At 43.0% G+C, this 27,847-nt stretch overlaps 1 protein-coding gene across 1 annotated transcript; it reads left to right on the top strand.

Moving 5' to 3' along the window:
• Positions 1-1,019: 1,019 nt before the first annotated feature.
• On the top strand, positions 1,020-27,847 carry ATP6V1C2 (ATPase H+ transporting V1 subunit C2). Its single transcript, XM_065401857.1, has 12 exons — positions 1,020-1,148; positions 2,877-2,944; positions 7,257-7,342; positions 18,017-18,111; positions 18,955-19,046; positions 21,470-21,568; positions 24,273-24,341; positions 25,410-25,502; positions 26,001-26,094; positions 26,430-26,527; positions 26,983-27,112; positions 27,752-27,847. The coding sequence occupies exons 1-12, from the start codon at positions 1,020-1,022 to the stop codon at positions 27,845-27,847; spliced, it is 1,149 nt and encodes a 382-aa protein (XP_065257929.1).

The following is a 27,847-nucleotide window of genomic DNA, read 5'->3' as shown; positions in this document are numbered from 1 at the left end:
GTGCAATTCTTGTGCTCCCCAAATTCCCAAGGAGCTCTGTGTGTGTGTGCACAAATAATTCATGATTAAGCCCTAAATGATCAAACTAGTTATGTCCCTCCTAGGACAACCTGTGAAGATAGGCAAAGAAACCTAAATCAGGAAATGTTATTTGAAGGTTCTTTTAAGGTATTTTTATGAAGAAGAAAAAAATCAGCAATCTCTGTGTGACAGAGAGGGAAATTCTCTTCCCATCCACCCCAGCTGTTCCTTTACTCTGAACTGTTTAATAATGTACTTTCTCCTTCTCCTCTCTATTTTTTCTGCAGTTTGCCTTATTAGTTGCTAAATATATTGTATTTACTGACGTGTTCTTTACGCTGTGGATTTGAGACCATTTAGGGTGGTTTCCCCCATCTCCCTTCTCTGTACATAAGTAATGTAATTGTGGAAATTGATCACCATGGCAGTAGCATTTTCTGACTGCCTGAAAGCACACAAAGCTCATTTTACAATCTACTTTTCCTTTCCTACACAACCACCATGGTATTAAAGTTTTTTAAGAGACTGTGTTTAACAAACAGAAACACATATTACATTTGGATTTTTGCAACCTACAAAAGGCTCACTCTTCCTTCCCTGCCCCATAGATGCTGAAGCCAGTGGGAGTTTCCCATTGACTGCAGTGGGAGCAGGATCAGAGTCTTAAATCTGATAGAGGAGGGTGTGCTATCATGGAGATTTATTTTTATGAAAACCTCCTCTCCAGAAACCAGATGAAACAACTCTGGGAGAGGAGGAACTTCTGCTGCCTTTTCATAACATTCAGGGAAGGTCACATTCAATTTAGGTTTCAAACTGAGGGAGCTACAATGTTCTTTAACTTATTTATAAAGTTAGTTTGGATAATCTATCTATCTATATAGTGCTTCATTCTACCTGGATTCAGTTCACAGGGGAAATATATTTAAAACAGTGACCTTTGCTTGTCTTGTTATTTGTGGCTATAGTGATCAGGAGTGAAGAGAAAGATAAAAAGCATGTCGGAGTTCTGGTTAATTTCTGCACCGGGGGATAAAGTAAATCTGCAAGCCCTGGAGAGGATGAACACAGTGACATCCAAAGCCAACCTGTCCAGCAACAATAAATTCCTCATCCCAGACCTCAAGGTAAAAGCAGAAAGAGAGGACAGGGTTTGGGTGGCATAACAAACACAAACAGAGAACCCTTTCTTTTTCTTGATGGGGGTACATATGTTGGGAAATGGAAGAGAATTAGGCAGGGAGTCCAATGAAAATGGATTTGAGACAGAGACGATCAGGAGAGAAAAAAGAATGGGTCTTCTGGGGTTGCCTGCACACATTTTACTTTACTGAGAGGATGTCTGCAAGGAGTGATGCAGGCCAGGGGTGGCTAGCCAGTTAAAACTCTACACACGCTGGTTGATCTCTGTTGCACTCTGCTCACCATTTACCCATGCTCTTCAAGGTAGTATACCATTACACACAATAGGCTCACTAACGCAATGGGAGTAGTTAGATATATGGATACCCAGGAGTGTGCTAATGAGAAACTTGACAAAGAAGAAAATAGACGGTCTGTTTGATAAATGTTGCTCTGAGGAAACTAAGAGTTGTACAGCAAGGTGTGCACATTCAGATATGATAATGGGCTGAATCTCTCATAGATAGATAGATAGATAGATAGATAGATAGATAGATAGATAGATAGATGATTACACTTCAAATTTCAGCCCATTATTAATCCTTATTTTTAAAGCTCTGAGTCTTATTTTGATCTCAATTACAGCAGTTCCATCAAAGTCAATGGAGTTACACTAGATTTAGGAACAGCTTTTTTGAGGGAGCAATCCAAGTTGACCATGTGCAGCATTTTGAAGGAGAATCTCAGAACATCTGGGAATCCGGTCCTAAATCCAGAGGAAGCACTAACCATCTACAAATTGAGTTACTGCGGATTTCTACTGATGTAGTGGAGATCAGAGTCTGACCTTCTGGCTGTTAAAACACCAGAATGAAAAATAGTTTATGCAACGCATGACTTTCAGACTGGGGCCAGCTTTCCAAATACATAGTTACCTACTATGAGCCACATCTTCAGATGGCGTAATTTAGCATAGCTCCCTTGGCTTCAAAGGAGATTAGTTGGTGTAAGTTAATAGATCTCCTTTGAAGCCAGGGGAGCTATGCTGATTTACATCAACTGAAGATGTAGCCCTATTACTTTTATTACCATATTTTTGCTAATTACACTGTGTAGAATTTGCTTCCACTCAAACCTTCTTCTCTCTTGGTATGACCCTGTAGTAAAGTCCATCATGATGAATTGGCAACATTACAATAATAGATTCCTCAACAGGCTGTGATGTCATAAACATAAGATTATGACTGTCGTGCAGAATCATACAAAAAGGAGAAGCTGGGCTTGGAGAAAGATACGATCTTCAGTAATAGCAAAGAAAACAGACAAACATTGCTCAAAAGCATTTCTTTAGTATAAATACTGTTCCTCCTCCTACACCAAGTTTGCTCCTGTGTGTATGTGTTAGTCTCTTAAATGCTTATGAAAATACAATATTTTATTAGTGAAATATCCAGTCTATTCTATGTGATGATTCAGGAATCAAAAATAGGAAGGAGGACATCAGTGCATGATCATGAGACTAATGTGTGCATTTTTTCCATTTATCTAAATGAGCTTTTTAGTTCCAAAATCTAAAAAGAGCCCCTACTGCCATTTTTCATTAAGCGAACAAAGTTCTACCAAGTTTGCTGATTTTATAATTGCCAAAGAGAAGTCAGTGCTGATAAAGCTTTGAAAGCATATGCCTTGCACAGGCTTGTGTACATTTAACTTATTTATGGTCCTTTGCACAGGTGGGGACATTGGATGCTCTTGTTGGTCTCTCAGATGAGTTGGGAAAACTTGATAGCTTTGCTGAAAGGTAAAATAGATGTTATTTACTGCATACAAATGAGAAACAGACATTGTTTTTACAGGACACAGTGTCCTTGTGTTCATCTACCCCTGACTTGTCTAAACCTGGTTCTAGAACTCAACTAAAGTTGATAGATTTGGCTTAACCCTTGGCTAACCTATAGCGGGTCACCACAAATAAGGGGCCAGATTCTACATTCCTTAACCAACTGGCCCCCTGAAGTCAGTGGCAGTTTTGTCCAAGTAAGAGCCTCAGGACTGGGGTCCTTGTGCAGAGTTTGTTTGAAAGGTAATCCTGATTAAGGCGATAGTACTAGGAAGGAAGCTCCAACGAGAAATGTAGGAGGTTTTTAAAAGCAGGAACTCCAATGAATACAGCAGGATTTTCAGAGTGAAAAGCCCCCACTGTCCCATAGAGGATTTCTCAAAAGACTCCATTCCCTCCCCAATAAGAGGCAGGATTTTTCAGGGGAAGGTTTGTCTAAGCAAGAAGTTTGAGTTCTCCAGGAGCCCAATTCACATTCCTCAACTCCCGCCATGCCAACACTGGGCCAGATTGTTGAGCCCTTATTCCCGCTGAGGATCAACAGGTACACAAGCAAAGAGCCACACTGATCTCATTGGGACTCACCTGAGTGAATGAGTGACAGCTCTACGGTCTGACCTTTGGGCCAAATCACACCTGCGCACAGAGGGCTGCATGCACCATGAAGGGAACAAAGAGGTTGCCTGGTTACAAGGCATTCTGTAGCACGGGGCAAGACTTCACATGCTGAGCCAACACAACCTGCTTTTGGGTGCTCTTTGCTCCTTTTTTTGGCAACACACATTGCTCATAGTCATGGTTCTGGCAGTGGCAGCGGAATGCGCACATGCTCACTTAAGGGCTAGTCATGCTAACCCTCTTCAGGCTGTTTTCCTAGCCCACGTACATATTTGCCACCTGAAGGGATTTTGTCCAGCAGCTGAAGCTGTATGCAGGGCTAGCTGTGAGGGGAGTAGGAGGGCTTCTTACAACTACATCAGATGGCTAGATCAGGATTAAACCCGTTAGAGCAAACTGATTCCTGGTGTAATTCTCGACTTCAGTGGAGTTACAGCAGGGCTGAATGTGGACCATTGCTTTTAATCATTATGTGGTGCACATGCAATTGCACTTCTTATGGCTGCTTCTCCAGCCTCTTAGCAAAACAGAGCTATTCAATGCTTAGTTCAATGATCAGTCCTCACCTCCCCATTCCTGTGATGGCAGAGGGAGTCAGATTTTCTTCCCAGAATCTTTGAAAACCTAGTCAAAGCAGTCAATGTCCACAGTGGTGTGGGGTGAAGAGTGGACAAGAAATGGGGAAGATGGTTTTCACTTTGTAGTCACCAGCTGTAACAATAGGGTACCACTTACCCAAGTGAGCCAGTGGCCAAGCTACTGCACGGTTTTAGTCTGAATGTTTGTCAAAACCACTTAGGTCCTCATTTTCAGAGGTGCTGAGTATGCATAGCTCCCATCAACTACAGTGAGTGCTCAGTCCTTGTTAAAAGTCAGGCCCCTAGAGCTTGGATTATGCACTGAATTATTTCAGTGTGTGTAGAAATACAAGGTGTCTTCATCCCTCCCCCAGACCTTCCCTTTGTTTGTCATCTCCTTGTGTTTTCCTTGTCTTAACTTAGTATCAGATTCTGATCCCTTATCAAGTAGCACCTGACTCCACAAATGGCCCCGTTGACTTCAGCAGTCCCATGTGTGAAGTATCATGATATCCATCATCAGCGAAGGGATCAGGATCAGGCCCTTATATTATAAGGTCTTTGGGGCAGGGCCTCAGCATATTTGTTTTGTAAAGCTCTGCTTATCAGTGGTGCTAAGTAATACTGAGGAATTAAACTGGTTTAAATATAAGACAAATATGTACAATATCAAAGCAAAGGATGAGCAGAGAAAGATATCAGTCAATATAATTGTGTTAAGGCCTTAGCACAGTGAAATACAAATAAATAATAATAATAATAATAATAATAATAAAAGCATATGTTTTATACACTATATAAATAGTCCTGTAGGTTTTTGAGAATAGATTGTGTAATCCAAGGGTTAATGTACCAAGCACACATGCCTCAGTAGAAGTAAACAATGTACAGTTGGTTATTAGTGACAGGCTATGCAAATGAACTGGACATTTACATTCCTGCTCATTGAAAGGAGCTCCCTGCTGAACTGTTGTTAGATAAATAAATGCAAGAAATGCTCGTTAAAGCTAGGCAGCACAAACCTGTCAGCACTACTTCTCACTAGGACAGCAGAGAAGGGGCAAGAGTTTTCAGGGTCTCTTGTTTCCACATACTTTTATTATTTATTTACACAGCAAGACAGAGTGTTTTTCCAGGTCACTGTAAGGCAGCGTTAGGCTCTGCTGCTTTCTGATTGCTCACTCCTCATACGTGCCTTTACTCAGGGATTCACCAGCATTTTTGTTCCATGGACCACTCTGTAAGGGCCTGATCCTACAAGGTGCCTAACACATTCACATCCACTGGTTTCAAAGGCTGTTGAGGGTGTTCAACACCTTTGCAGAATTGATTCCTGAGAGAGATCCTGACATTGACCCCTGTCCTGTCCCCATCACCTGTCTCCCCTGCACCTCTCTGCACTGTTCAGTTCTCAAAATATTTCATCCACATGTCAATTGAAAAGGAGCTGCAGATCACATACCATTACCACTGCTCTAACCTTTCCATTAGTATCGTCTGGGCCTATCTACTAACTGCTGTTTAATGCATTGTTGCCTACACATCCAGTGCTGGGTAGTTTTCTTTAGGTGATGACATTGCAAACTGCTTTCACGTGCAATATATTTGATTCTTCTAGACCAGGGGTTCTCAAACTTCATTGCACCGCCACCCCCTTCTGACAACAAAAATTACTACATGACCCCGGGAGGATGAACTGAAGCCTGAGCCCTGCCAACCTGGGGGGGGGGGAAAGCCAAAGCCCAAGGCCTTCAGCCCCATGCAGGGGGTCTGTAACTTGAGCCCCACCACCCAGAGCTGAAGCCCTCAGGCTTCAGCTTTGGCCTCGGGCGGCGGGGCTCGAGCTTCGGCTTCAGCCCTGGGCCCCAGCAAGTCTAACGCCAGCCCTAGTGACCCCATTAAAAAGGGGTCCCAACCCACAGTTTGAGAACCGCTGTTCTAGACCATTATAATAGACTACAAGATGGTTTTTTTGAGAGAACACAGTTCATAGGTTCTGATTCTTATTCCTCAAATAAGAGGCTTAATTGAAGCATATTTTGCTTCAGTTTTCTCCTTGGCAGGAGAGTATGACACCAATGCTTCTTCGTACAGCCCAGCGAAGGAGTGGTGAGGAGCCAAGTGCTGCTGTCTTGCAAGGAGCCAGAGGGAAAAAACCTAGACTGGAGGAAATAGCTGTGTTGCTAGTGAGCCAGAGAAGACAGTAGGGGGTTCAAGGAACTGGACCACAGGGACAAGGCCTCAGCACAGATGGCTCTTTGTAGCTAGTAAATCTCCAGATCCCTGCATATCTTGTGGAACCTGCCAGTTTAGGAGTCTGGACTTGCTGCTTTTTCTGCAGGGAGGCAAGTGAAGGGGTGGGGTGGGGGGGAATCCCCAACAGAAGTAGAATTTGGAGGAAACTCTTTCAGGGGAACCTGCACTTTCCCAGCTACCTCCCATGGATATTTCTGCAGGAGAGGGGCAGTTAGGCCCATCCCTCTGTGGAACAATACATAGGGGATGCACCTTTGCCGTACAGTAGAATTTTGGTTTTGTCCTTAGGAAGCTTTTTAAATCGTAATGAACTACAGAAATTGATTTAGCATCCTATGAAACTGATTTCTTTTTGTTCTAGTTGCACATCTGCATTTCTTTTTTTTTATTTCAACCTCTTGAGTATTCCGGAATACTCAATATTTAGAAGACAATCCCTTGATCATCCTTGGATTTTTATGCACACATACATTTTTCTAGGATTAAGTCTTTATGCATAGGTGTTATGAAGAGTAGTAGATGCACATGAGGTCAAATCCTAATCCCAAAGAAATTAATTGCAAAATTCCCATAGGTTTGAATGGGGCCAGGTTATTGCTAGACTAGAGAGTATTTACAAAGTACATGTATTTAGAAATAAGCAGTGTAGTTATGCAGTATGCCATAAGTCTTTTCTTCATCATCATTTGAATTACAAATTAAAAGCCTTGCTTCAGAAATATGTTGAACGAGAACCTCCTTGTTAATCAGATAATTGTTGTAACTGTTTTATCTTCAATTAGATTCTGTCACTAACAAAAGCTTCTCTTGTTACACCTAAGCGTAATAAAGAAAATAGCACAGTACATCGGAGAAGTTATGGAGGACTCAAAAGATAAAGTCCAGGAGAATCTTCTGGCCAATGGAGGTAGGTGCTGTGAATATGAATGTTTTTATTAATTGATGCTTTCTATATCTATGTTAGAATTTGAACAAATAGGATTAAGACATCTATCTTTGGGAGGGGCAGGGGGGAGGAAGATGCAGGAAATTTTGTAATACTGTTTTCTAAAACAGATCTAGTTTTAAGTAGCCTAGTCCTACTTCCACTGATTTTAATACAAGCTTTTTCCAGTTTATTTCAGTTTCACTTCCCCTTTCCATTGTCCAATGTCCATTTTTCATTTAAGAAAAAACTTTTATCAACCTGGGGAGGGGAATAGAAAAGAAGGTAGGCGTCATTGTCCGTCATTGCGTGAACAACTCACGACCCTCCATGGGCTACGTGGTTTTGAAAATGTATGCACCACTGAAGCTTAATCTGCTCTGATTGACTATCTGACTGGAATGCTAGTTTGTGACATCAGTTAGCAAAGGCATGTATGCCTCTCATTCTCCACTACAATACTGAGAGAGGAGGAATTCTCTGGTAACTACAGCTTTACCTACCTGACATCATAAGTGGACATGTCAGTCTGCCTCAGAACCAGACCATTAAGAGTCACTTCATCTAATGGAGACTAAGTGCCAGTTCTGGGCAGCAGGGCAGCGGACATTGTATTTGTATAATACAGTAGTCACAATACTTCAGTGGTAAGCATAACTTTAAGCAGTTTTCTGTACCTATAACTTAGAATAATGGTGTTCCTGCTTGATACATAGGGCAAAAATCCTGCTTTATTCTGTACAGGAAGAGAGAGCAGATGAGGGGCTTTTTCCAGGGCATGATCTCGCTACAGTGCTGAAAGTGTTTTGAGATGGGCTGACTATGTTCTCTTGAGGACACAGTGTGTGGCCAGGGCACTAATCTGCTAATTACAGGGCAGGACCAACTCCAGTGGCAGCAGTCAGTGGCTGTGTAGTAGCTGGATACACACACATGCTGGTCCTGTTTGGAGTGTGTTCCCTTCAATCTTCCCTGTGCAATTCTGCCCTTGCCAGCAGCATTTGAACTCTATAGAGTGCTCTTCATTCTCAAAGCACTTTACAAATATTACAATGACCACTCCTCATTGTACCTCTGTGGTAAACATCATTCACATTTTACAGAAAGAGAAATTAAGGTTACAGGCCATCCCCAAGGCCCCAGGGAGAGTCTATGCCAAAACTGGAATTAACATTTAAGAGCTTCTAGCTCCCAGTCTTGTGCTCATACCATTAGCCTATGAGTGTCTCAGCTGTTTAGAAATGTCTGTTCGCCTCGTGTTTTCTTAGGGTTCGGAATGCTACTACAGAACTGTAGCGAGAAATCCTTAGATACCAGAGGAATACATTGGCAGTCATACTCTGTGTGTTCCAATTTTAAACAAGTAGTTTAGCTTTTGACTGTTTGCACTATTTTCTTTCCAAACCCTATAGGAATAGTGTAGGGGTTTCTCTTTTAAAAAAGCTCCTCTTGCATATAATAAGATCTGCTTCTGATGAGTCGAACTCTGAAAGTTTAATAATCCCACTTATTATGTTTCAGGACTGAAGAATAAAATGAAGTGTCTAAAGAGTATGTTGAGTATTGATTGTTGCTGTGTTTTTACAAGCATGCACTTGAGTGTGTTAATGCTAATGATGGGTCTCTCAGTCTGGTTGTAGGGATACAGTGATCAGGTTACGAGGGATTTCTCAAGTAACAACCTCGTAGCTCGGTCACGATATCCCTATGACTTAGATAACAACAGGTTTAACCCATTTTCTTCTTTTATTTCCTCATTTTGCCCTTTTCCTCTCCTCTTCTAACAGCTCTGCATGCACAACAGACAGATGTGAGAATGAGTTGGCTGTGCAATATTTGTTACAAACATTTATGTTCTGATGATCAAGATAATACATTTCTTTCTTAAACTCAGGCTAGGAGTACTTCAGCCTTTCAAAGACTATTGCATCTTGCAAAATGGAGTCATATTTTTGTACACTAAAGAGTTCTCCTTATACATTAGGATGTCATGCATAGACACCAGCTAACTAATCCTCCTGACACCATCTGAGATAAATATTATCCCCACTTCACAGTGGGAGAAAGGGACACCACAAAATTAAGGACTTGCCCAAGGCCACAGAGCAAGTCAGCATCAATACTGTAACACTTGAGCTCCTGCGTCCTACTCCCATTTTCAGCCCACTCAATCATACTGGGTCAAATTCTCCCTTCAGTTACACCCATGCAATCCCATTGATTTCAGCTGGATTGTGCGTGTGATTGATGGAAATATGGCCCAGACTTTCTGAATTCATAGAGTTTAAGGCCAGAAGGGGTCACCAGATCATCTAGTCTGATTTCCTGTAAACCACAGACAAGAAAATACCATCCAGCCATCCCCAAATCAATCAACAGCCAGAATTAAACCAAAGTATTTCAGCCCTCAGGAGACTAAACTATCAAAATGGCATGTGTGCCTACATGACAGTGGCTTGTCTACATTCATGCAGGGAGTGTTGGGAACAGCACAACACATCACCTTTTTAGTTTAGCCAACAGAGTTCATTGGGGCAGGAGCCAGTTAGTGTTGGGCAGGTGGGGTACGCCTTTTATAAAAAGCAAAACAAATATGCTACCAGGAACACTAGCCCATCACAACAGCAGGAAATGCCTTCTTGCGGCATAATTATACAAACTTCAAAAACCAGAGAGTGAAAATAAAGCTTTTCCAAAGGCGATAGGCCAAAATCTGCTGTCATTTATAGAAGCGTTGATTCGAGGTGACTCGAAATTCAGTGGCGTTACGCCAGCTTTACAAATTATGTTCTATAGTAGAAGGAGCTCAAAACTCATAGGAACAGCAAGATGGGATAAAACAGGGGTGGAAATACATGTACATTTTGAAGAATTAAACAGTGTGGAATAAAATTATTACAGCTGAGTGACTAATTCACAGCCAATAATTTCCTTGAAGGATTTAGCCGATAGCCTGTCTTTTGGCAGCTGGACTGTAAACACTTCAGGGTAGGAAATGTCTCTTTTCTTTATTTATACAACACCCAGCACAATGGAGCCTCTAATCCTAGGTCAGCCCTCAGGTGCTACCATAATATAAATATTTACTACTACTAGCAGTGATTTTTCTCAAGGGTATTCAGTATTTGAATTAATACAATTTTTTGAGGATCTTTTTCTCACCTTTGGATTGATTCTTTACAGTTTTCTGCAAATATTTGGTATTCAATATTGAAAGTTTGTGTAGGTATTGGTATTCTGTTTACTTCCTAGGTGGATAAATGTAATTCGTGATCAGGAGGAGGGGCTTGCTGAAGCTCTGGGGCTTTGAATCTCAGGGATGAATAGCAGTTTAATCAGTTTTAGAAGGGGTAATGTGTGACCTATAAGAGGAAACAAAGGCTTGCCTGGAGTGCCAGTCCTACTACAATTAGGACACTAAGGGACAGAGCATTGATTGCCTGGGACACACAAAATCTGTGTGTGCCATCCCAGCTGAAAGGTGTGGTAGATTGTGTAGCTCATTTAGTTGCCCCAGTGCTAGGGCTCTGGTGAGGGGTTTAGGGAATAGCGTCTCTCTGCTGTGTCAAGCAGCGTCCCATCTCAAATTATCCTAGTTCCAAATACTATTGCACAACAACTTAAAGGTCTCTTTGGAAGTACTAGTTTGAGTGAAATGCAGACACAAAGAGGGCATAAACAGGATCAGAGTGACTGTGAAGTTTGAACAAATGCTTGTGGAAGCTTGTGTAGAATTTGCTACATCTATTTACTATCCACACTAGGCTGATGGACACTGTCAGATCATTCACAGACTACGTGGGTGACTACCAGTGCTCATCTCTTTCTTCTGACAAGTAGTATCAAGCTGGATATGTATGAATTTAGCACTCCAGATTTTCTCTCCTGCTGCTCAAATGCCAACTTTCCTCCAAATGCTGACCTATTTTGAGTAGGGGGTTGTTTTTAAGGTCAGGGACCAGGTTAAGGTTATGAGGGGCCTAAGGCTAATGGGAGGGACGGGCCTAAGTATGAATTACATATTGCCAAAAAAATTATGAAGTCACCAAACATTTATCTACATACATATTTATATATTATTTACTTATGTAAAATTAACAAGTTTATTTTACTCTCACTACACTCATTTCTTCAAACAGATACTTCTGAGTAAGAGGTAGCACGGGGGATGCTACGCTGTCCTTCTCTTAGGCCTCCCTCCTCCTAGGTAGTGGAGTGCTCATCTGTATGAGGATGAACACTGCAACATTCCCCATCCTGATCACCTCTTTCAACATTGTGCTTCTACCCTCAGCTCTCCACATGGCACAGTGCAAAGCCAAGCCCTGCAGGTGTTTCCCCCAAGCTATGGACTCTACACCATATACCCTATCTCACTCTGACTGCAGTCTGGGAGGCAGACAGCTTTTATTATGTAAAAGAAAACCACTCAGGTGTAAAATCCACTGAAGTAGAGGAAGTAGTAGTACAGGGGTCGACAACCTTTCAGAAGTGGTGTGCCGAGTCTTCATTTATTCACTCTAATTTAATGTTTCGCGTGCCAGTAATACATTTTAACGTTTTTAGAAGGTCTCTTTCTATAAGTCTATAATATATAACTAAACTATTGTTGTATGTAAAGTAAATAAGGTTTTTAAAATGTTTAAGAAGCTTCATTTAAAATTAAATTAAAATGCAGAGCCCCCCGGACTGGTGGCCAGGACCAGGGCAGTGTGAGTGCCACTGAAAATCAGCTCGCGTGCTGCCTTCGGCACGCATGCCATAGGTTGCCTACCCCTGTAGTAGTAGGAAAATTACATTGGGTGGCATTGTAGTTTAGGCTGTCTTGTTCTGAAAGCTGCCTCCCAATGTTGCACTGGCTGAGGACAATGAATTACTGATTTGTGGGATGATACCCAGTTTGTGTAGTTAAACCATTCTGTCACCAAGCTCTTCCACAATTAGAATAATTGAATAGAATCATAGGACTGGAAGGGACCTTGAGAGGTCATCTAGTCCGGTCCCCTGCACTCATGGCAGGACTAAGCAGGGCCGGCTCCAGGCACCAGCATTCCAAGCAGGTGCTTGGGGCGGCAATCTGCAAGGGGCGGCAGTCAGTGTGTTTTTGCCGCCCCAAGCAGCGCGCTGAATTGCCGCCGCGGACGGCGGGGGCAGTCCGTGTGCCATTAGGGCGGCACGCACGTTTCTGCGGCGGCGGCAATTTGGCAGCAGCTTCTATGTTCAGCTGCCCGTGGCGGCAATTTGGCGGCTTCTGTCTTCCGGCTGAAGACAGAAGCTGCCGCCGAATTGCCGCTGCCGCGGAAACGCGCGTGTCGCCCTAACGGCACATGGACTGCCCCCGCAATTCGGCGCTGCGGCGGCAATTCGGCGCGCTGCTTGGGGCGGCAAAAACAGTAGAGCCGGCCCTGGCACTAAGTATTATCTATTCTAGAATGTGTGATCAGCAGCCCTGACATGAGGTTTTTTAAGCATGAGTTCTGTGTGTACCAGCCCCCTACGGTTTGCATTTGTTTGTTTTAACCTTTCTGTAAGAAAACGGTAACAGCTAGAAGTGACACAGATTTTTAGATGGTTGCCCAGTCATAATATTTAGCACTTCTGTACTATGTTAGCTCTTCAGAATCACTGTACAAACATTAAACAAACTTAATCTCAAGCCTTTCAGCTTTTGAATGACTAGCATTTGACAAAACAGAGCTATTCCCTGTTGTGTTCTCTGCCCCCCTGAACAAAAAGACGTAATTGAAAATCAGCATCTTAAAAGAACCATTACAGACCTTTCAAAAGAACAGTCCAACCAAGGCTGCTGTAGTGACACCCTTGTTACATCAGGTCTGTTGTTTGTTACAACAGTTTGTTTAAGGCTGATGTAGAATGAAGGGAATCCTGTTTCGTTTGCATGTATAAATCAAGCAGACCTTGTTATTTTTTTCCCTTAAAGTGCTCAGAGTTTAGGGAAGGAAAGTGAATGAGATTCTGCTTATACCAGTTGTGAAAAAGCAGAAGGGACCAAATTCTATTCTTGTGCAAAAATCTGTTCTCCCTGAAGTCAGTAAGGCCACACAGGTGTAACTGTCAGCAGGAATTGGCCTGTGTTCTCATTCCCTTCTCAAATCACACACATTCCAGGCTTACCCAACATTTTCCAGTTGGGAAAGAAGTTAGTTTGAGTTGGGGCAGAAAAATGAGGACTAACTTCAGGTTTATTTAGCTTTAAGTTTTTGGAATGAAACTCAAAAGAAATCAAATGTGCGGTACTTTTATGATGGATTGAACTGCTAGAGAACCAGCAAATGGACAGAACCTGCCTTTAGCCTATTTAGCCAGTCTTTCTGTCATAGCCTGCTAAGAAGTGGATTTAAAATCCTTGAGGGAGAAACCTACAACATTGTGTGTTGAGCTTCCTCCAGTGCTTTTGCAACCCCTTAAAAGCACAAAGATGCATTGGCCTGTGGAACTAGGCTGAGCATAAGGAAAGAACTTGGTTGCCTGTGCATCCCAGTACAGAAAAATACATCAAAGAAAAAAAAATTATTTCTTCGATTTTTAGTAAAGTTCAATACAGTATTGAACACAGTGCATCATAAATCTGAAGCCCCTTGATGGAAGGTCCTGTAAAAGTTAAAATACTGGTATCCAGAATGGGAGGTTTTGTTTTGTTTTTCCTACAGATGTGTGGGAATTCGTTCCTTATACATGGGAGGGGCAATAGTTTTGGCTGGAGCTGGAGAGCATGTGTGCAGATTTTGTGCAAACTTCCCACCCTACCGCTGTGGTACTGCCTCTTCCCCCCACTATCTCCTTGCCCTGCCCTCCCCCCCACCCCCTCACAGGCACTCACCAGTTGTCCAGAAAGGGGACCCAGCACACATAGAAGATGACCGTGACAGGAACTAGGACCCAGGAGGCAGCGTCCTGGAGCTGCCTGCCAGCCTTGGCTGAGGAGAGGGACAGAGGGAGCGTCTTCCTCCCTGACAGCTAAGCAGAGCTCCGGAAAAATCAGGGTTGAGGGGAGCCGGGGAGGCACAATGCCTGCTCAGACTACACCCACAGCTGGCACGGGTTCCCGTGGTAACTGGATTTTTAGTGTCCGGTCACCAGTTTTTAACCGGATACCTGGCAGTGTGTTTCTGCAGTGTGGGGGAGACGCAGCAGGCTGCCGGCTGAGCTCCTTCCAAGCACAGGGGGCTGCTTTGCCTTTCCTGCTGGCAGGAGCACTCCAGAAGGGCTGTGTGAGCAAGCTCGCTCCCCCTCACCCGGTCCCGGCCATGCCCCCTGCCTGACCAGAGTGCCTAAAAATAGGAAGACCTAAGGCTATAGCCTTATTAGCCTAATGGTTAATCCAGCCCTGCCTGCAAAGCCTAAGTAAAAAGGCTTTGTGCAAGGGTCAGAGGGATGAAATCCTAGGCCCCTTCCCCTGGATCAGGGAATACCTGCGGAACTGCTCCATGGATGCTACTGCAGCCTTATAACACAAGAACTAGGGGGCATCAAATGAAATTAATAGGCAGCAGGTTTAAAACAAATAAAAGGAAGCATTTTTTCACACAACGCACACTCGACCTATGGAACTCCTTGCCAAAGGATGTTGTGAAGGCCAAGACTATAACAGGGTTTAAAAAACAAACTAGATACATTCATGGAGGATAGATCCATCAATGGCTATTAGCCAGGATGGGCAGGGATGGTGTCCCTAGCCTCTGTTTGCCAGAAGCTGGGAATGGGCGACGGGATGGATCACTTGATTACCTGTTCTGTTCATCCCTCTGGGGCACCTGGCATTGGCCACTGTTGGAAGACAGGATACTGGGCTAGATGGACCTTTGGTCTGACCTACTATGGCCGTTCTTATGTTCTTAATGCTGTCAGAGCCTCTGTGTACATAGTTCTCCACTTTGGTAGATCAACTCCCCTGGCCCACTCCCAAGCCCATGTTGCTGGAGCAAAGGCCACCTCAAAGCACAACTCCATGCGTGCCAGGGGGTGGAGTCCTCTCTGTGGCTGCTGCAATCTCTCCCCATCACACAGAATGCTGCAGAATTGTGCTGATCCCACTTCATATTCATAGAGGAGGTGCAGGATTTTGTCCTAAAGCTCCACTGTGCTGGCTTTTTTTGTAGTCTTATGTGGCCTGTCCTAAGAGCGTTTTGTGTAGAAGTGGTAGGAGCATAGTCACTCCAATGCTATCTGCCTCTTGTGCTGCAGCTTCTGTTGATAAGTAAAATACCTGACTTTTCACACTTAGGAAGTCTAATAAGGTAAACTGACTCCTGGGCTGAGAGAAGTCCAGGGAAAGGATAACAGTGTGTGGAAGAGTGACTATGTTTTGTCACAAGAAGAGGCTGCAGTAACTGCAACTTGTTAGTACAGTAGTTAGAACGGTTTTTTGCTACAGATCTGAGAGAACGTAGTGCATTAAATGCATTTCACAGAGCATCATGGAGGGTTGCCAGGAGGATCTCGGTATTGACAGGATGATGCCATGTCTTAGAAGCCCAGTTTGTAGGATGTTAATGGATCCAGGTAATCCAGTGAGCCAACCCATCAAAGAACTCAGTAGCCACAGGATTTCACTCCCTTTTTTTAAGGGCTTGAGCTTTATTTCTCCCAAATAAATCAGATGAATGTAAGTTCCACATGTGCTCCAGGTCCTTTCCCCTGGCTCACAGAATCCTGCAGGAGTCTATCTGCTCCCTGTAGGTCTCACTCCCCAGGTCCTCTGCTGGCCTGCTGGGGCCTTTCTCCAATATATGGGCTTCGAGCTTCCTAGCCTCCAGGGTTACAGTCCCAGACCTGCTGCCTGGATACGGAAGAGAGCCTTTCTCTTCCTTCTTGTCTCCAGCCTCCTCCCTCAACTCAGGCTGCCCATTATATTCCAGCAGGCCCAACTCTGAGGCCCAATCTTCTACCATGTGATCGCAGGACTTATTCTCTTCTGTTGGGAAGGCAGCTTGAGCCTGGCACAGAGTGCAGCCAAGCCCCAGCTTACCCCGTGACAGTCCCACAATAATTTCCAGGGGTTGCCTGAACTTTTGATGGGACACGATAGAATTTTAATGTAACATCATGGTCTTGTCACATCATGACACAACATGAGGACATGTGAGTTTATCCCATCAGACAAACTTGCATAAAGACAACCCTACACTGAGGTAACATCAGTGTACAACTTTTCTGGGTTGACTTATGCAAAAAATTGCCTGTTTCATACCAGCATTTGACATATTGCTGAGAGAAAACATTCATTTGGTTTTGTAATGTCTACTCAACCTTTGACGGTACCAGACACTAAAGATCCCTGTTTTCCAAGTGGTGCATCATGGCAAGAATCCTTTTTGCTAGCTGGGAGTCACTGGTAAATTTCTGCCACATCACAGGAAGGAGTAGAGGCTCCCATTACTCAGTTTCAGAGTGACTCATTCATGGGGGCTGAATGCGTAATAGAACTTGCTGTGAATTTCTGACTTTGGGTGCTGTGACTGATTTATTCTTTTGTAGAAACACTGTTGCACAGTTTTGCTTCCATTAGCTTGGGAATTCTGAGTTTATGCTTTTCCTGGTACACTGTCAAAGCCAAATCAGGAGTTTCTTGCTCAGTTTTGACTCACTCCTTATTCAGGTTTGACTTCAGGAGGAGTCTGACAGAATCAAAACTGAGTAACAGTATCAGCTGTACTGGTAGCAAAGTGGATCAAATACTTCTCTCAGGGTATGTCTACACCCAGCCGCTAGTTCGGCGGCTGGGAATCGAAGTTCTGGGTTCGACTTATCGCGTCTTGTCTGGACGCGATAAGTCAAACCAGGAAGTGATCGCCGTCGACTGCGGTACTCCAGCTAGACGAGAGGAGTACCGCGGCGTCGACGGGGGAGCCTGCCTGCCGCGTGTGGACCGAGGTAAGTTCGAACTAAGGTACTTCGAACTTCAGCTACGTTATTCACGTAGCTGAAGTTGCGTACCTTAGTTTGAATTGGGGGGTAAGTGTAGACCAAGCCTAAGTGCAATTCCATTAACTCCAGTGTTTGCCCCAATGATAGCTCCTACTGATATGATTATAAACTTCAGCCACACTTTAATAATCAAAACTGAGGTGTGTTTCATGAGCATATTTGCCTAAATGAGAATGACTGCAAAATCTGATACTGTTGAATATCTTTTTGTCCAGAACAGTCACAGCTAATTTTATAGTGACTCTAGTTTGGTGGTAGATACTAATGCCCCGATCCTCAAAAATATTTTCCACTGGAAGTTAGGAGCTTGAATATTGTTGAGGATCTGGATTGATTAGGAACAATTTGCCTCAGTGAGGATGTGTGACTTGATTATTAATGACAGTTGGACCTGTGCTACAAAGTTAAATTCTGGATCTGAACTTTTTCCAAGTTTGGGAAAAGCGAGGGTGGGGTGTGTGAGGGGAGGGTCTTGAGGGGTTTTTAGAGTTGTGGTTCTGTTTTGTGAAGTTCAGATCTGGTGCGGAACTCTGGGGCCATTCAGAACTGGGATTCTGGGTTGAGCCCATCTCTAATGTTAACGAAAGGTATGGATAGTGGAGCAAGTGGAGAATAGCTCCCAACGTTGTATTTTACTTTCAGTTTTACAACATAGTGTAGTGGATTTCTCAACTTGCTTGTTTCATACGTTTATTTGTATCTTTTCAGTTGACCTAATTAGTTACCTGACCCGGTTTGAGTGGGACATGGCCAAATATCCCATAAAGCAGCCACTGAAGAATCTCTCAGAAGCATTAGCAAAGGTAAATCATACTCACCGACTTCTAAAAAGGCATCCAAATGGGAGTCTCATGCTGTTGCAGTTCTCAGGGCTAGTATCAGTGTCTGATCCTTCCCTTATCAGAGTCAATGGCATTTTGCCATTGATTTGAGTAGGAGCATAAGCAGACCCTGTGTACTGAAATAGTCAGTGTGATTTTTTTATTATGAAATAATGCTGGTGAAACCTACTGGGCGTTCCAGTCAAAAAACAGATGCCTGGCAACCCCATCTTCCTAGAATATTTTTATATAGGCTTCCCACGGCTTTAATCTCCTTTATTATAATACTTTTGTTATTATTATATATTGCAATGTTGTTCTCCATATAGAAAATATTGTATTTTTTTCTACAGTATTCATGGCTTTACATTAAATCAAAACGCATCACAGGATGGATGAATTATTTATACTGTAAACTTCTTGGGGAAGGAGCCATCGGCTATTTTATATCACTATACTGCCTAGTACAATAGGGCCCTGATCCTGGTTAAGGCCTAATGCATTGGCTATAATGGGAGGGGAGTTGAAATGGAGAGAGCATGGAAACAATGAATTCTGTTTACAACCACCTTTTCTATAGTTATTTTCTTAAATCCAGGTGAAGCTACTCTTTGCAAGTATAACATCCTTCATTATCAAACATGCCATCTGATACTCTCTTACTTATGCTGGGGATGCACTGAAAATGTAATGAAAATTTACATGTAATGAAATTATCATTTGGTCCAGCTCCTTGCATTGTGATACTTATTTTGCAGCACTGTTGACTTTGTAAACATAAATGCAATCAGTTTACATCAGTTGCATTTTTGTTTTTGTATTTAGCAAATCACACAAATAGAAACAGACCTGAAGTCCCGAACAGCAGCATACAACAACATCAAAGGAAATTTGCAAAGCCTGGAAAGAAAAACTGTGTATGTACAGTGTGTGCCTGTGTATGTTGAGTGTTTGTACTGGTGTGTTGTTTGTATGTATGTACTTTTCTGCCTACTTTATAAAAGTGTACCTGTTCTGACAGGAATGAGTATCGGGAGTAATTGTCAGAAGTGGTGAGCATCCACAGATCTAGCAGAAGTTAATTGAAAATGGGGGTGTCCAGTACCTCTTAAAATCAGACCAATAGATTCCTTCTCTTTGCTTAGGCTAAAGTTCATAACAGTTAACTATAGAGGAAATGTGACTGACTTGCGTCAAAACTTAATATCATTGCATTTGTTCTGAGCATATTGCATAGTATCAGAAATAAGAGATGGGGAAGTTCTACTAACTCAACCAGTGCAATCCCATGCAATGCAGATTGTATCCTATACTTGGTTATAGAAGTCACACTCAATCGTGCTTTCATTATTTCCCCTGGGAGACCATTACACAGCTGTCTGCATCTCACTGATCAGCCTTCCCTTTCTTAATTTCATCCTATTACTCATAGCTACACCGCCTCTTGCCTTAGTAAATGTTTTCTCTCCTCTCTTCACTGGGTTAAATAAGTTCACTCTTTAAACATGTTGAGACTATTATAAATATAGGGTATGTTGAGTTCTCTTGATTCCCTACTTTTGTAATTTTCCTTAAACAAGCAATGAGATTTGGCTGGCAAGCTCCATTCTTTCTAAATTCAAGTCTGCTTTTATCATTTCCCCACTTCCTATGGGAGTTGGAAAATCCTAGGTAAGGTGAGTTTTAAGCAACCCATTTGAGAAGAAAACATCTGTAAACAGAACTTTTAGAGCATCTTAGAGAGTGCCAGGCAAATCCACTGTCAGTGCCAACAGAAGTCTCAATGCTAATGTGAGCTAACCTTTCCTGAGCAGATTCTCGAGTGCCATAAACAGCACAGTGAGTATCAGCCTCACAGCTGCCACCCCACATTCCTGGGACTGTTCCCAGGGAGCTGAACTGTACCAATGGAAGTTACCCATGCCTTGTGGTAGGGGAAGTAGGGCTCCAGGAACGGAGAAGAGTGCCACACCCATGCAATGTAGCTTAGCACTCTGGAGAGTGGTTAGGATGAGAAGTGGCCAGGCATTTTTCATCTTAGCGGGATTTTTTGGGTTTTTTTCTGTCAAAACCAAAATTTTAGCGGGAACCGGTCTGTTTCAATGAATTTTTTTGACTCAAAACATTTTTGAAAAAAAAGTTTTTAAATTGTTGAACTGTTTCATTTTGGCATTTTTGAAAAATTCTGGTTTTCAGTTTGAAATGTCCTTTTGTTTTGAAATGTAAGCTAATTATAGTAAAATAGAACATGGTCAAAAATCTTTTGGCGCTTCGGTTCACAAAAATTTGAGATTTTTTACTTTATCCAGATTTAGGATGTGAAATTTTTTCAAAATCTCAATTTTTTGCAGAAAGAGAAAAACTGTTTCCTGCCTACCTCTACTTAGGACACAGCCCCCTGGCCCCTCCCCCCCCTTGCAACAAACTGGTGGATTAGCATCTTCCCTCCCCCAACACCCACTTAATTGCTTGTGCCATATGCTGGCGGGGTTACTCTGTCTCTCCTTTTGGGTCTGCATTCTTTACTCCCTTCATGCCTTTTACCCCCCTCTTCCCTTGTGCTTTTGCTTTCTGTTTTTTATTCATGTTTGTTCACTTGTTTTGCTGTGATCCCTGGTTCTTTCCTCCCAGCCCCGACTCAGCAGAGGAGCACTTGTTGCATGGGACAGAAGATACCCATTGGTGGCTAAGTGGAGCTGGGACAGGTGCTCCCAGACTAGCTGTCCCCTCTCCAGTTCCTCAGAGGGACTGACCCCCAGTATGGGAAAGACAAGGCTAGAAGTAACATGGCTGAGGTGGCCCTGTTTCCAGTTATATATTGAGCTGTAATAAGAGATGAGGCAAAAATGTGAAGAACCTTAATGAAGGGTATGTTGAAAGCTTCAGTTCTACTCACCATCACACAGACTGAGGGGCAGGCGGGTGTCTTTACACAAAGGCTTCTCTACACAAAACTTACCCTGCTTTAACTAGATTTAGTTAACATGGTACAACACTGCTAGTGTGCACAGTGGTACCAGTGTAATAAATATTCCCATATGAGAAGGGGAATAAACTAAAATGATATTAGGCACCTTTATATTGGTATAACTGAGTCCACACCAAGGGTTGTACTGGTATAACTCGTATAAGAAATCTCACCCCCTTACCAAAATAGATATACTAGTACAAAACCTATGTGTAGGCGAGGCCTTTAGACATGTCAGATCTGGAACGTGCATTCCTCCGTATATAACACTACTTTGCAGTTAGCTGTATAGCACTTGACATTTCCAAAGTGCTGTAGTCCCCTGTATATGTTCCAATCATGATTCTTTTTTTCTGATTTGTTTTATTTTAGGGGAAATCTATTGACTCGTACTTTAGCTGATATAGTGAACAAAGAAGACTTTGTGCTGAATTCAGAATATCTCATCACTCTTCTCGTTGTAGTTCCAAAGTAAGATAATCTCATGTCTTCCCTTTCGGGGAGGGAGAGAGAGAGACACACACAGAGCAAGTGCAAGTGTGTGTAGTTTCCTTTTAAGAGGGAGGGAGGGAGGGAGCGTAGTTATGAAAGATAGGGCCGAAGTCACAAAGTTTGGATATAGAATTTTGGTTTGGGCCCATCTCTAAGGGTATGTCTACACTACAGTGGCTCAGCTATGGTGCTGCAGTTATTGCACTGTAGCTACATAGTGTAGATACTTCCTACATTAACAGAAAAGGTTTTTTTCCCCCATCCATGTAGTTAATCCACTTCTCTGGGAGGCAGTAACTAGGTCAATGTAAGAATTCTTCCATCGACCTAACCACATCTACACCGGGGCTTAGGTCGATGTAACTACATTGTTCAGGATGTGAAATTTTTCACATGAAGCTAGGTCAATCTAACTTTTGAGTGTAGACCAGGTCTAAGATACATATAGGAACTACATAAACGTGCAGGTTATTTTATCTGCATGCACACATGACAAGTCATGCCAACTGAGAGCCCATTAAACCTTTATACCAACCCCCATCATCATGGTTTCTTTAAATGACACATTGTACAGAAAAGTTATTTTAAGAAACTTTTTGAGAGTTTAAAATACTTTTACTGGGACTATTTAAAAAAAATCTTTGTACCTGTAGAGCTAAGTGTGACACTTTGGGGGTTTACCCAGACAGTAAGGGGTTGTGTCACCACCTGCCCTGTAAACCTGAGTGCTTCTGTGCTATGCAGCTTTGGCTCAGAGCCCCGATCCCAGAGCCTGCTCACAGCACCATGGCCTCACCCTGGCTTCCACCAGCCGGATTACTCCTTGCAGGGTGACACCACCAGCCCTTCCAGTCCCGAGTCTCCTCAAAACCCTCTCCCTTGCAATGCTCAGCCCCTCTCACTGTAGCACTCGCCAAAGCTTATCAAGTTTGCTGTTCCTTTAAAGAGACAGTGCACAGCACCAGCTATTCGTTTGGCTGAGGCGTTTACCCCTCATTTGGAAATAATGCACTGAGATGGGTGTGTAATAAAACAAGATCAGGTTTATTAACAAAGCACATGTAGCAGTGTTGTAGCTGTGTCGGTCCCAGGTTATTAGAGAGCCAAGGTGGGTGAGGTAATATCTTTTATTGGACTAACTTCTGGTGGTGAGAGACACAAGCTTTCGAGCTTACACAGAGCTCTTGAAAGCTTGTGTCTCTCACTAACAGAAGTTGGTCCAATAAAACTATTACCTCACCCACCTTGGCTCTTTAACAAATAGCAGACATTTAAGTGATCCCAAGTAGAAGGCATTGGGATAGAAATGGTTACAACCAAACAAAAGTAAAAGTATGCTTCTAAGACTAAAACCTAACTTAATGAACTAGTTTTCTCAGACAAAGTAATTTTCTCACCATGGTCATTCTTCCAGCATGGCTGGCCAGTTCTTAACCAGGAGCCAATACAGAGCTCAGAGCGCTCGGCTCCTTTGTCTCATCAGAAGGATGCCAGAATGGCTTTTTCTCTCTGCTTATATCCTCAAATTTTATCTTTTTTTTTTCAGTCAGGAAGCCCTCCTGGGGGCTCAGCTTGCTATGTCCACCAGGGAGCTGATGCCATGTTAATATTTGCAGTCTCCTCCCACTGTCATGATAATTAAGTGGTTATTTCCCCCACTCGCTAGTTTGATGGCTTTGTTTACCTCTGCTGTAAATACATTTCCATGGTCTCTCCTTGCTCAATTTACACTGGTGATATATTCAAGCAGGCTGGGAACCACATTCCTTAGTCTAGGGCTGGGTGCCTTGAGCCCTACATGCCAAATGCAGTTGAAGAACATAGTTCCAGCTCACATTTATAATTCTTTACCTACTAACCGTACATGCCTAATTGATCAGTGAGTTAGCTTTCCAGTGATGTATTGCAAAACACCTTTTAAATAAACATGACAGTGGGTGGGTGGGTGTACACCGAGCAGTGTGTACAGGCCAGCTGAGACTCTGTGCTTCACCTGGGAGCCCCTTGTCCTCTGGCTTTAGGGTGCTTGTAGTGGCACATTAAGCGCATCTTTTTACCATGATGCCAACTGGCTAAGGCTCAAAGGGAGAAAAAAAAAAAATCAAACTAACAAATGGAAAACGGTTCTAAAAATACCTTGTCTAAACATCAAAATGTCACTGTGTATATAGTCTGTTATCTCAGGCCCTTCCAGGGTGGGCTAGGAGTAAGTGTTGGTCCCTTTGGGAAGCTGAGAATCTCCCCTCTCCCATGGGATAAAGCTGCTGTTTCTAGACATTCAAGGGTGTACAATGCCAGATTTTAAAGTTGTGCTATTTTGATATCTAGAAAAGCCATTACTGGAAACCTTGGTCATGCTGGACCTCCAGCTAGAATAACTGGGTGGAGGAATTCCACATGTGAGAGAATGAGGAAATATATGCTGGCAGGCTGATTTCTTTTTTTTTTTTTTTTTTTTTTTTAATGGCTGCAGTTTGAAATAGCTCTAGAGTTTGGAATGCTAGAATAAATCCCAGTGAAAGAGCTTCATAGGCAGGTGATGTGGTAATAGGCATTTGATAAGTTAATTTATAATATGCTCCATGCAGCTTAGCATAGGGCTATCACATACACATGTATATACTTAGTAGAAATGCTTGCTCTTTTCAGTTACTTAATTCACTTTGTTTTGTGTTGCCCACAGGTCAAACTACGCACAATGGCAAAAAACATATGAATCCCTCTCTGATATGGTAGTGCCTCGATCCACAAAGTGAGTGAAATTCCTGAACTAGCTCCCCTGTTTGCTCCTGAGATCTCTGTGCTGTTTTCATCTTAATCAAGTCCCTGGCTGGCAGAGGGAATAGTACATGTAACAAAAGAGCTCCATGAGAATGTATGGAGCAGCACTATCCTCTCACTCTCATTGTTGCTACTTCAATCCCTGGTTAAAATGGAAGCTGCTTGGTTGTGGGAAAGTGCAGATGAATGAAAATGCTTAAGTGAGCTATTTTACAATAACCTTGCTTTTCCTTTGAAATGTCCAGTGATTCAGGTCTCTCTGCTTTTACCGTGACACCTGACAAACCATTTATTTTACCTGCTATTGTTATGAAAATAGAGGAACATGTTGTTACAATAATATGGGTCAAGTTCTGTCCTGAGGTAAATAGGCACGTCATTAAAGCTAGTGGAGTTACAGACACTTACACAAGTGCTGCCATTTAACTGTTTCCTGATTGCGGATGGGTTAATTCAGCTTCCAAGATGTCTCTTGTAGCAGCAAAAGCCTAGTTAACTCTTACCCTATTGGACTTACCAGGAAGTAAAAGTTTCAGTGGATAGCCAGCAGCAGGAAAGCGTAAATCGTGGCAGGAGAGAAGATCCAGTCCAGAGATGCAAGGCTTGGAGATGGAAGATCAGGAGGGAAGGAACTAATGGGAGCAGGAGAAAGTGAAGGAGGGCAAGTTAGGGAGTGGGCAGGAAGGGGGATTGTCCGCTACTTCCTGTCTCAAAAATATAGGTGGACAGAAAGGAAGAAGAGGGGCAAAGAGGAGCCAGAAAGAAGGAACAACAGGAGAGAAGCAAGCAGACACATAGACACTCACCCAGCTGGCAGGGTTTAGAAGCTTGATCATAGGGGGCCTAGACCTGAAGGCCCAGTCCTGCTCCAGCTGAAATCAATGAACATTTTGCCCTTGCTTTCAGTAGCAGCAGATCTAAAAAAGTTCATGCTGTCGTTCAGTTTTGTAAATGGAAAAGAGAATTGCAACAGAAACCAGGTAATCAAAGCCCAGGGCATTCTCCATGCTAGGTCACTGCAGTGCATTTCTTCCTGCAGAATGATTGCTGAGGATACGGAGGGAGGACTCTTCACTGTGACACTGTTTAGAAAAGTGATGGATGATTTCAAAGCCAAAGCCAGAGAAAACAGGTACTGTAGTTACTGAACAGCTCCTGCAGAGTGGGCCAGCCTCACATGGTTGTTCAGGGTGGGGAGAGGATGCAGGGAGCCCCTGCCCTGCATGAAGCAGGAGCCAAGCACAACCCTAGCCTTTACACTCCTGTAAGTGCAAAGACTGCTCACGGCTCGTGCTGCTGCTGGCCCTAGATTAATTGAGAGCAGGGAAGCACAGCAGGGTCTGTCCTCTAAGGGGGTGAATGTACGTTCTCCAAGAGTGGCACAGGAGCTATCCACAACCACCGCTCCTGGTGCTGTCCGACCTGCTTGCCTAAGGCACAATGTGTCTGGGAGAATAACTCCTGCTATGCTAAAGTGACTCCACATTGCTCTGGGGTAACAGCACCATTCAGCATGCTGTATGGAATTGGCTCGCAATTTAGAAATGCGTATTATTCCAGAAGCATATGACAAATGACCAGGCAAGTTACATGAGCGGCAGCTATTACAAGCCAAGATATTTGTTTTAAGGTTCATGGTCCGAGAATTTTATTTTGATGAGAAAGAACTGAAATGTGAAAAGGAAGAAATAATGAAATTAGCTTCTGATAAGAAACAACAATATGTAAGTAACACTTTGATTTGATCTTCCAGCGACTGATACAGCCCTTATCACTGTAGTATCTCAGCAGCTCATATAAATGGATTTTTAAGCTCACAGCAGCCCTGTAGGGTAGAAAAACCTTTTACACAGGGGGAAACTGAGGCACAGGCTAGTCAGTGACTTGCCCAAGGTCATTCAAGCTTGTGGATGAGCCTGGAACCCTGTCTAGTGCCTCATCCACTAAATCATCCTTCCTACCCCCCAATCACAAATGTGAATGGTTCGTAATTAGTACCACGATCAATACTTCCAAAGCAACGTGAGAAATAGCAATGTTATTCTGTTTATTGCCACAGGGGCCACTACTGCGCTGGCTGAAAGTGAACTTCAGTGAAGCATTTGTGGCTTGGATTCACGTGAAAGCCCTGAGAGTTTTTGTTGAATCTGTCCTGAGGTAAGCCGAAGTTAAAACAAGTGGTTTATTTTCATATAGCAGTGTTCAGACATAACTTTAGCGGGAAAGACTCACCGCTTTACAGAGTCAGCTCTAGCAATTCCTACCAGCACATGGAAAATTTAGATGACTGAAGAACAGCGCTGCAGCTTGAAGGAGGCAAAAGGGGGAAAGTAACTATTCAAGTGTATTTACAGGGGAGGAGTAAAATGAAGGCTACATTGGGGAGAGAACACGTTGTTTAATCCACTTTAGGCTTCACAAGGGTGCTCCCATGCAATATTATCAGGTGATGAGACAGCACAAGGAAAAAAACAGTCTGCACTGGTGGAGAGGAATGAGCTGGTGAAAACAGGCTGATATGAGATTGGAGAGATAGGAGGAAGAGTTCCCAGAGAGGTTTGAAATGAATGCACCGTACCAAGAGCACAAAGTGTATGTCTGTGTATTTAAAGGTACGGCCTACCCGTGAATTTCCAGGCAATGCTGCTGCAGCCCAGCAAGAAGTCTGTAAAACGCCTGAGAGATGTTCTTAATGCAGTCTTCAAACATCTGGATGAAGTAGCAGCAGCAAGTATAATGGATGTATGTGTTCAGTCTACTGCAGGAGAGACTATGGCCATTAGTTCTGAACAAGACTATATATTTTCAAGACTTTGTATCAATTTAATTAAAACCAGTGCTCAGGAACCAGATCATGTAGCATCTCATGCTCCAGGGTTTAGGCCTATCTCAAGGGGTTAGGAGATCTAGTGTGGGAGGCCTAATGGGACATTTCATACACTTCCCTCTGAAGCATCTGGCCACCATCAGGGGATACTGGACTAGACAGACCTCACTTTGGATCCAGGGTGGCAATTCCTGTGAACAAAAAGCCCCCTAGTTTCTCCCCAGCCTCCATGTTGGCTACTCCTAAGTAATATTTACAAAAACCTCACTTTATTCTAATGGAGGTGAGCACAATCCCATGGTAGGGAGCAATTTACAGACAAGTGGCTAATAGGTATCCACCCTAGAAGGTGGAGAAGGTGAAGTTAGTTTTGTATAAATACTTCAAAAAGAATCCACAAAGTCAGAACTGAGCATGACTTCTCAGACAGAACGCTTTGATTAAAGCAGATGTAAGAGTATGTTCTAGTTACTGACAGGGATGTAAAAACACAAGTGATCATAGCGCAGAATAGTTTATTTCTAGCACCTAAGTTACTTTGTCTCCTTTTGCAGATGAGTATGGACATTCCTGGTTTACAACTGAGCAATCAAGAATACTATCCTTATGTCTATTTCAAGATCGACCTCAGTCTTCTTGATTACAGTTAA

Source organism: Emys orbicularis, chromosome 3 (assembly GCF_028017835.1).
Source record: "Emys orbicularis isolate rEmyOrb1 chromosome 3, rEmyOrb1.hap1, whole genome shotgun sequence".
Classification (NCBI taxonomy): domain Eukaryota; kingdom Metazoa; phylum Chordata; order Testudines; family Emydidae; genus Emys; species Emys orbicularis.
Note: the sequence above shows the minus strand (reverse complement) of the source record. Positions and strands in the feature narration are given on the sequence as shown.

Bases quoted from the DNA above. Each gene is read 5' to 3' on its own strand.
- ATP6V1C2 (XM_065401857.1), top strand. From the start codon at position 1,020: ATGTCGGAGTTCTGGTTAATTTCTGCACCGGGGGATAAAGTAAATCTG. The intron at 26,528-26,982 runs GTAAGCCGAAGT...GTGTATTTAAAG, and splicing joins TTTGTTGAATCTGTCCTGAG to GTACGGCCTACCCGTGAATT. The intron at 27,113-27,751 runs GTATGTGTTCAG...CTCCTTTTGCAG, and splicing joins CAGCAGCAAGTATAATGGAT to ATGAGTATGGACATTCCTGG.